The sequence below is a fragment of the Lepidothrix coronata genome, unplaced genomic scaffold (assembly GCF_001604755.1).
Source record: "Lepidothrix coronata isolate B3197 unplaced genomic scaffold, Lepidothrix_coronata-1.0 Scaffold107, whole genome shotgun sequence".
Taxonomy (NCBI): Eukaryota; Metazoa; Chordata; class Aves; order Passeriformes; family Pipridae; genus Lepidothrix; species Lepidothrix coronata.
Genome location: NW_016690287.1, coordinates 3150125 through 3159796, shown reverse-complemented (window position 1 = coordinate 3159796; position 9672 = coordinate 3150125). Strand labels below are relative to the sequence as shown.

At 45.2% G+C, this 9672-nt stretch overlaps 1 protein-coding gene across 2 annotated transcripts; it reads right to left on the bottom strand.

Moving 5' to 3' along the window:
• Positions 1–660: 660 nt before the first annotated feature.
• On the bottom strand, positions 661–9610 carry LOC108501738 (aldo-keto reductase family 1 member B10-like). 2 transcript variants are annotated; one of them, XM_017823937.1, is made up of 10 exons: positions 8920–9609; positions 7042–7209; positions 6316–6432; positions 5002–5079; positions 4315–4437; positions 3074–3180; positions 2913–2994; positions 2352–2435; positions 1149–1231; positions 661–850 (listed from the first exon to the last, which is right to left on the bottom strand). In XM_017823937.1, the coding sequence occupies exons 1-10, from the start codon at positions 8983–8985 to the stop codon at positions 808–810; spliced, it is 951 nt and encodes a 316-aa protein (XP_017679426.1). In that variant the 5' UTR covers positions 8986–9609; the 3' UTR covers positions 661–807. The 2 variants fall into 2 exon arrangements, with proteins under 2 accessions (XP_017679426.1, XP_017679427.1); XM_017823938.1 differs by lacking the exon at positions 661–850 and adding an exon at positions 1729–1846 and having other exon boundaries at positions 1153–1231; positions 8920–9610.
• Between the last annotated feature and the right edge of the window lie 62 nt (positions 9611–9672).

Here is a 9672-nt window from a genome sequence, read left to right as displayed (position 1 = left end):
ATGGAGCTAGATGGGCCATCATCCCCGAGCTAGGTACCCTGGGCTCACAGCAGTAAATGCTGCCAGGGAAACTGGCCCCTGAGGCTGGCAGGGCCAGTGGGGAGGCCAGCAATTTGGGCTCTGCACCGAGGGGCTGAGCCTCCCTTGCCAGCAGCCCCCGGGGTTGTGTGTGACAGCTGAAATGTCTCCACCACCCCGGGGCTGTGGCCGGCGGGGAGGGGACAAGGCGGGTCGCTGAGGGCTGGCTGCCCTCTGGTGCCCGCTGGAGAATGTGCTGAGGGGCTGTGCTGTCCCAGGGAAAACCCACACATTCGGGAGAAAACCTGAGGAAAAATACTGCCCACTGCGCACCTGTGTGTTTTCTGCTTATGGATTTTTTTTTTTAAGGTAGTAAACCCCCTTTTCTCAGTTAGTTCTGGAGTGATAAAACTTCTGATTATCTCATTTATCCTGAGGAAGTGAATCTTTAGTTCACATTTCTCAGATTTTATTCCAATGCTCACAACTGCTGACTATTCTTCTTAGCCAGATAAAGCAAGATAAAGTATAAATGTGAAGGTGTAGTTCAAAATCTCTCCCTGTTTTCTCCTTAATAAGTCCTCATTTTAAAAGAAAATTATTACAGCCCACATTTAATTATTTTAAAACAATTTTACTGTGTCTTTATTTCAAAGAGAACAAACAAAATATAATCACTGAATACATATGCTGTGACTTCATTGCTGCAGGAGGAGAGATGCAATAAAAAAGCTAGATAAACTGATAGGAAGAATATCAAACCAAGCTCTGAAGGAGGGCAGAATATCTTCAGTATTCTGCATTGAATGGGTAGTCCTTGTGAGTTTTGGCCCTGAAGGGAATAAAAGACTTCATTTTAGCCATAATTTTTTTCAATATATCAAGCTCTAGTAGTGCTTAGAGAAGCCACCAAGGTGGGATCTGAACTTTATAACTGTAGAATGATTTTTCTTCCCAGATTTGTTTTCCTGTATAGTGTGTAGATTTTGTATATTTGGAGCATCCAAATCACTTCATCATTCAGGCTCCTGACCTTCTAGGCAATATTTAGATGTAAAACCTCTGTATATATAGTATTCATTATTTAAGCTTTGGGAAAAAAACCCCAAATACTGAATGCTACCACTTACATGCTCATTGTATAGACTCTCCAGTTTCTGTTAAAGCTGAAAATAGTTGCCATCTCCTCTTTAGTCAATTTGAAGTCAAATACCTAACAAGAGAAACAGCTGGAAATCACTTCTCTGAACAAACCAGAGACTGTAAGGAAGTTTTACAGAATTAAAGAACAAGTCTAAAAGGGAGAAGAACTGGTTAGCTGAAATTACTGTTTCATGGAAGAGAAAAAGGCATCTCTCTGTATTAGTAAGAATGCATTAGCAGAGGAAATAAAAAAAAATATATCCAAAGTTGCAATTACACATGCCAGCTGTTGCAGGACACTTGGAAAGCACTTGCATGTGCCACTTGTGCATCTTTCTGTCCTAATCCAAAGGAACATCTACAAGACTACCTATCAATCTATTTTGAAACCCTGATGACCAGTTTCAGTCAATTAACAAAGGAGCAACACAGTTTATGGACACCAGGACTATTTTCTTAATGCAAAGCCTTTTGTAGTGTGCTACTGCACTCAGGTGCCAATCAAGCACCATGTGCCAATTCATCTGCAGAACAGGAGACACCATGTAAAGTGACTGCTAAAATTACCAGCATACTGTTACCCAAACTTGGTTCATTCCTGCTTTTCAACTGTAGACTTAAATGTAGCCCTCAGTACAGTGTGTAGGTAGACAGAGAAAAACTCATCCTCTTGTCCGAGGAGAAGCTGGGAAGGGTGATGTAAAGTAAGATATGCAGGTATTCCCAGAAATGCCATGGCAGTGGAAAGAATTCAAAAGTTTATTTAGAAAGCCAGAACACAAGAAATGTACAAATTCCTGACAGTGCTATTTAAGGACCGGGCTCTAGGGAGGAAAAGGCAAGTTCCCACCCTCTCCAGGGCCTTTAGTATCGTCTCTGTTTCTCCCCCGCCTTCCCAAGGCCTCTGTACATGTCTGTTAGGGTTATCTCTCTCTGGCATAGAAGAGAGAGAGATAACATAGCTCTCTTTGCAATCCCCTCTGGGCTGCAGAAGGGGAAAAAAAACCATCTAACCCTCTTGAAGGCACTTTGCAGGCTTCCTAAGCTTAACTGAGTTTCTAGCTTTCCCATTACAAATTCTTCCGGAAGCACAACTATTCCTACAGGTGAGAAAGGATCTCTGTTTGCTCTGCAGGGAGAAGCTGTGCTGTCCCTGAAGGGCAGCACCCAGCTCACTCCTAATCCCTCACCTGGAAGTTCTCCACGATGCGCTGTGGTGTGACAGACTTGGGAATCACAATGACATTTCTCTGGATCTGGAAGCGAAGGAGAACCTGCAAGAACAGAATCAGAAAGAGGATGGTTCTTGCTCTGAAGGAAGCAGAGCCTGTTCCAACAGTCATATTCCCTAAGATATACCCTCTTCTGCAGAGCTGCATTTCAAATCATTCCTATCCCTGCAATCCAGGTAGCACTGCCTGGAGAGCAAAGAGGGGAAGTGGTGGAGGCCCCCATGGAAGACCACCTTTCCTATTCTGTTTAGAGGCAAACAAGTCTTTTCTTACCCATCCAAACTTCTATCAAGATTTTATTCTCTGTGACAGAGGACTTGAGATGAAGACTGAAACATTACAGCATCCGCAGATGGGTCAAGAAAATGTTTCTTGTTTGCAAGTGTCAGAGGACACTTGCATTGCAGGTCACACAGTAAACAGACTGTACTGCTACCTAACACCACAAGTGACAAGGAAGGAAATGCCACCTTGTCCTGTATTACAGGAATGGATAACCACTGTCTGGAATCTGTGTACCTGTGCTGTGGATTTCTTGTGCTTGGCTGCAATTTCTTTGATCTTGGGGTCATCCAGAAGGGAAGGATCCTCTGGCTTAGCCCTATGCAGGGGAAAGATATACTTAGTGTCTCAGTGCTTCAAGCATAACCCACACCAGTTCCCTTGCAAAGCAGTCTTACCATGGTCTGTCAGGAGAGCCAAGGGGACTGTATGCTGTCACAGCAATCCCTTTGGATTGACAGTAGTGTACCAGCTTCTCCTGGGTAAGGTATGGATTACATTCGATCTACCAACAGAAGAGCATAGAGATTGATAGCAGTACAACTGCTGTAACTCACTCCAGGGATTATCTCCTAATGCACTTAAAGGTTGGTGTTTGTCCTCATGTGCTCGTCTTTGCAAGGTATTATTGAGTCTTAGTTTTCTACAGCACCTATTTTTACAGTGAGATTTCTTGTATATCTGGGTTACTGCTCGGGAGAAAAAGCATTTCATAAGGCTTATCCCTGAGTTCTTTGGCCCCAAGAAGGCACATTCTGAGATGCTTCTTGGATTTCCAAGCAGTAATTGAGCAAATATTGAGAACCCTGATGCCTTGTATGTTCAACTGTAATGTGGAGTGGGATTAGAAGGACATGCAGCATCTGCTTTGTAACCGCTCCTTATGTGTTCTAGTCATAAAAATCCCTTTCTTGTGAGTTTGTGTGAATGTGTTACATAGATACTGTAGTTTGGGACAGAAATGCATTTTTCCCTTTTAGCATGCTCTTTTTCTATAACTACATGCAGAGAAAGGCTCTGGAGACTGAGTGAGTTTAGTACTCTACGTGAACTTGCAAGAACTAATGGATTCAGAACTGCAAGAGGTGTCTGAGTCTGTGTAATATTTCTGGGAGAGATAAGTATCTACAGCAGGTTCTGTAGCATAGAAGAAGACAGTACCTTTGTGTGCAGACAAAGGCTAGGTAATTTTTTTGATATGTGTATATATACACGCTTTATGTTTTATTTTATATAAATAAAAATATCTTCAGGGCAGATATCATGAAGCCACTGCTTCTGCACAACAGTTAAAACTGACCACCCTTTTACAACTGGGTGACTGAATGAACTGTGCGTGCCTGCATGAGAAGAAACGTGTGTTGTTTGAACAATTATCTGCTATTAATGAGAGATGGGTGCCATCACTAATAAGAGAACAAGTATTGTATTTTAAGAAGTTGTTGTTGTAATCTGTGTACCACAACTCCATTCCCTATCTGGACACAGGAGATCTACAACATCTTTACATATACCCAGAAGTAATCAGAGGGTGTTGTTGTGCTATTTTCTTCTCCCTCTTGCATCTCCTCACGCAACTGTAATCAGATCCTTATAATGCCTGAAAAAACCAGTCACCTGAAGTCTCCTTGCAGCTTACCTGGACATTTGCAGGCTTGTGCTTCAGTCCTGGCTTGTTCAGGATTCTTTCAATCTGCTCATGGTTAAAGTTGGAGACTCCAATGGCTTTTACCAGACCACAGTCCACCAGCTCTTCCATGGCCTGATACAAAGAGGAGCAAAGTCAACATCCAGTATGCAAGACAAGGCCTGAAGACATTATTCCTGGTTTGTCTTTGTTTCTCTTCACGGGAAGGGAAAGTCAACTATTTGGAGTTGCAAAGTTTGTCTCTTGGGGGAAAGTGCTCACTGGTGTATTTGTGCCATGTCTTCCACCTCACCCAAACCCAAAGGCTCCTTCTTGAGATGGCAGAAATTCACATAATGATAAGTTACTTAATAATGATAAACAATAATGTGTTGAGTGAGCACCAGGGGGCTGTACTGCAGCTGTGGACAAAATCACAAACTAACTTATTTCAGCAAAGTGTATTTGAGCAGTTTAAGAATGGTAGTAAAGACAGTTCTGTTTCTGTCATGGTCAAGCAATCTGGTCTGCAGCTCTGCTGAAAATTATCAGCTTCACTAAGCATGTATGTTTTAAAAAAACAACACTGTATACAGTCTGATAAATGCATAAGAACTTTGTGAGTGCTAAAGGTAATGAAAGCATGGAATAGACTGCCAGTGACAGCAAACATGCTTCTCCCACTGTGACTGAACTTACCTCCCATGTATCTAGAAAATCTGCATTGCTGGGTATAGCCATGCCTTTGTCATCTTTGGGGAACAGCTCCTCTCCTGCCTGTCAGTGAGAGAGAAAATGCTTGAAACACTCATTATTGGGAAGTTAATAGCAACACAACTGAAGACAACATTAGCTTTAACTACTAGTAGAGAAAATACTAATATTTGTCTACATAGTTCATGCAGGTTTATGGTCTTTTGCCAGCAGCCATTCCTAGTAGGAGGGACAGGATGAAGTAAAGTCGTGACTCACTAAAACACACACAGATAAACAAATCACACCACTTGTGGAACAAAGTGGAACAAACAAGCTTCCTGTACTCCTCCATCATGCCTTTAAGAGAGAACTGTTGTTTTGAAGGACCTGTTAAGGTCCCAGAAACATTTCAGTCAGGTTTAGGGTGAGCCACATCTCCTGAAAAACATATTATGTAAACACACAGGTCTCTCGTGAGGAGAGCCTCAGTTTAAATTAGTGGCACTTGGAAAACCAGAAAATCCCAGGTGTACAAACTCAGAAATAAATTCCCGTATCTCCATATTGCTCCACGTCTAGTGTTGTGCAAATGTCAGAATATTATGCCATGACACTTTTACACAAGGTCTTTGTTCAAATAAAACCTACCATGACATCTTGCAAAGTATGACAAACAGTTGACACGGTCAAAAGCAACAGACAGGATGGAGGCCTTAACCTTTTTGTAGCAGAACGGAAAAGCCAAGGCTAGACATGGACTGAGACATGAAGTATGAGATGTACTTTATGTAATTCTGACACAGATGTCAAAAAAATCTCACCTTTTGAAATTCAAGGTCTGTGGAACAACTTAAAGACTCCTACAGCAAAGGTCAGCTCAATCTGTACTATATTAAGGACTCAGTGATTAAAGAAAGAAATGGAAGACAGAAGAAGTCTCTTGTTCTGTGATTCTGTAACATGCAGAGGAAACAATTTCTGTCAGGTAGCAAAGTACAGCCTTCCTTCCCACAAAGCAGGGAAGGATGATTTAGCCAAAAGTAAAGCAGCACAACTCAAGCTTGCAGCTGGGAGGCCTGATCTTAGTGCTAGGTCTGCCTCTCCGTTATCAAAAGGGCAGAGGACGCTGTGCAAGCCTCACTCTCAGGGGCAGAGATCAGGAGCACGGCTCACGTGGCTGGAGTAAAGCTGAATGGGCAGCATTGTCACAGTGCTGGTACACACCAGACACATGCTCTTTCTGGAGCTGCAAGTGCTCCTGGCAGTTTTGAGGAGCTCTCCCAGGAGGAAAAGCCAAGGACATTGCTATTACTGTACCTTCAACCCAGTAGGCCAGTGCATGAGGTAGAGATCCAGGTAATCCAGTTTCAGGTCAGCAAGTGTCTTCTGGCAGGCTCCCTTCACCAGAGGCTTCTCATGAAATGTGGACCACAGCTAGGGGCAAAAAACAAGGCACACTGTGACCTCCTGGGTTAAATATCTTGGAACCCTTCTGTACTGTTCCAGCAAGAACCTGTTTCCTTTGGAAGGTGATGTGGAATTAGGCCACCCTGTTTCTTTTCAGATGGGGCTTGCTCTGTAAGCAGGACTGGGCAATGGCCACTGATACGAAGGACAATATGTGCTGTGGTGGCATATGTGATCAAAAAGGGTTGTAAACTAAAAACTGACCCTGTTCCATTAGTCAAGATATGCAAAAGCCACTTATTACACGCAAATATGGGTTAAAGAGCTCTTTTTTTAATAGTTTCAGTGGTGAACCAAATCCAGAATTTTCAGCAGAAGCAAGTTAAAACCAGGACACTTTCTGGGACCATTTAAGCTTAACACATCCTTTGAACAATCCCATGAAAATGGAGAATGTGAAGCGTATCTTAGATAACTCTATACAAAATACAGTGACAAAAAGCAGCTTTCATCAGTATTGGCCTGAACTATGTCCTGAATTACTCCACTCTATAGCATACAACCTTTTCCCCTGCTCTGAACTTCCCTCTACACAAAGCAGACCTTGCCCTGGATCCTAGGTCACTATATCCTTACCTTACTGACGACAAAGAGATCTTCTCTTTTCACAACACCTTCCTTGATTTTCTGCTGGATCCCTTCCCCAATTTCACTCTCATTTTGGTACACATAGGCACAGTCAAAGTGGCGGTACCCGGCATCGATGGCAGCCATCACTGCAGCTTTTACTTGCCCAGCTGCAGACTGAAAACAGAAGGTTAAGATCCCAAATCAAAGCATACAGGCCATTTCCTAGTTATTTCATCATCATCATCATCATCATCATCATCATGGCTGGGCTTTGCAAATGAAGATTTGGGGAGGGTTCCACCCACATTTGTTACAAGCACGCTGGTGGCTAAAAAGGCCAATATGAGATAGACATGTCTGATTGCAAAAGGCACAACAGAAAGACTCCTTAGGTGGTATATTCTGCAAGACACGATTCTTTTTGCATTGTCTTTTCTCCTCGAGAGTGATCCTGTGTGCTTTCTCAAAAGCATCAGCCGCGTTATAGATGGTGTGTTTCCAGGTCTCCTGATTGGAGGCCAGAGTAGACCAGTTATGGTGATCAGTGTGGCCAAGGCTGAGATGTTGTTTCAGGGAGTCCTTTTATCTTCTCTTCAGGGCTCCTCTCATGGGGTAGCCGGTGGCAAGTTCACCATAGAGCAAGATCTTAGGGAGGCGGTGGTCCTTCACCCTGGAGATGTGCCCTGCCCATCACAGCTGTGTTCTCATCAACATGGCCTCAATACTTGTGACTGCTGCTTGTTCTAAAACAGATGTATTGGTCACATAATCTGACCAGTGCATGTTTAGGATTCTACGGAGACAGCGTTGATGGAAGCGTTCTGGGAGACGCAGGTGGTGGCAGTGGATGACCCATGATTTAGATCCATATAAAAGAGTAGACAGCACTATGGCTTTGTAAACACTGATCTTTGTACTTTTCTTCAACTGCTTATTTCGCCAAACTCTTTTATGAAGCTTTCTGAAGGCCCTATATGCCTTTGCTAACCTGTTGTCTACACCTTAGTCATCCACATCACTGTCGAGTATTGTACCATTCTCTAGCCCAGCTCCTGCTGGGGCACATCCCACCTGTAATTTGAAGCTGCTTCTTTCAGAGACAGAAGAGATGTGCATTTCTATGTGTTTCTATATCCTGACGGGGGTAAGAGCTGTGCACAAAGAAATGTTGGCATATCTTCTTCATACAGATTTAGCAATGTTTGTTTTCAGTCATTTTATGGTTCACTGATTTTGTAGTCATTGTAACAGCAGTGGAAACCGCTTTGTCAGAACTTGCTTGAGATGCATGAATGGTCTTCTAAAGCCATATCTTATTAACAGATGATTCCCAGTGACCTCGCCCAGGATTAAAGTTACTCAGCAATGAAGCAGCAGACAATTCGAGTGCCCCACTGCAGCAGCACGGAAGCCTTGGCTGCGGGAAGGGCTGGGGAGCAGCCGGGAGAGGGGCTGCGGGAGCCCCTGCGGGACGGGAGAGGATGGGATCCGCGCATCCCTGGGGAGGGGGTTGCCGGGTACGTGAGGGAGGGAAGGAGCCGACTCTCCCGGGCCGGGGAGACCCAAGAGTCAACTCTCTCCCATGGCAGGAGGGGGACGACAAGGACGGAGGGCACGCTAGGGAAAACAGCTTCAAAAGCAGCGTGGGGCTCTGCCTGCGGGGACGACCGGAGCCAGAGGGCATCCTTGGCGGTATCCCGGGCGGGATGCTGGGGGCACCGACAGCGCTGCGCTCCGGCCCGGGGGTGTCAGTGGGGACGGGTCACCGAGCCTAACTGAGCCGAGATGCCCCCGCTTCATCCCCAATTCAGAGCGCTCCGGACCCCCGCGTAGGAGATCGCACCGGGGGCAGACCCAGCCCCGCTGAGAGCAAGGGACCCTTACCTTCCATGTGCCCAGCCCCATGAGGGGCATCTTGGCCCCGGTGTTGAGCTGCACGCAGGTCGCCATAGCTCCAGCTGGGAATGCTGCTCGGCACTATCGCCCGCCGAGCCCTTTAATGACGGCTGGGTCGCGCCCGCCCCGTCCCGGGACCTGCCCACACGGGACAGCCACCGAGCTGGGGCGGGTCAGCGCCGCGTCTCCCCGAGTTCTCGGAGCTGCTCTCTCCGCGGATGTGGGCTGTGAGCCTCGGGACAAGGAAGGGCTCTGAGCCCACCGGCTGGAGCAGCGTGTCCCCGCGGCAGCGATGGTGGTCCAGGCTCTTGCAGAGCTCCCGTAGTGTCTGTGTGAATCTGGAGCTTTCAGCCCTCAGTGCCCCTCGGAAGGTGGGATGATGCTTGTGGTAACAGGAGAGGAAAAGTGAGCTGCTTTGTAGGAGTAAATTAGAAAGCAGTGAAATTTAAAGAAGAATGTTGGTTTTAGTGTTGGGAGAGGTTTCTTGCGATGTTTGTTTTTTTTTTTTTAAGAATAGAAGATGTTATGTTACGGCCACCTAAGAAACTTTGCTGATTGCTCCTGCTTGGTGAATTTATTCAGGTGCAAGCGTTGTTTGGACTATAATGGTGCATTTTTCTCTGTATGCCTTTCCCACAGCAGATGTCCAGCTGCTTTGTAGCTTTGTACTGTTTTTTTTTTGTCAGCAGCATCAGCCGTCCTCAGCAGGATGTGATGTTTCAGTTACATCACAAAGTAGTT

Coding starts and splice junctions, on each gene's coding strand:
- LOC108501738 (XM_017823937.1), bottom strand. CDS start 8,985: ATGGCGACCTGCGTGCAGCTCAACACCGGGGCCAAGATGCCCCTCATG. Junction 2,995..3,073: donor GGCTCTCCTGACAGACCATG/GTAAGACTGCTT, acceptor TCCCCTGCATAG/GGCTAAGCCAGAGGATCCTT. Junction 1,232..2,351: donor GCATCGTGGAGAACTTCCAG/GTGAGGGATTAG, acceptor TTCTCTTGTTAG/GTATTTGACTTCAAATTGAC.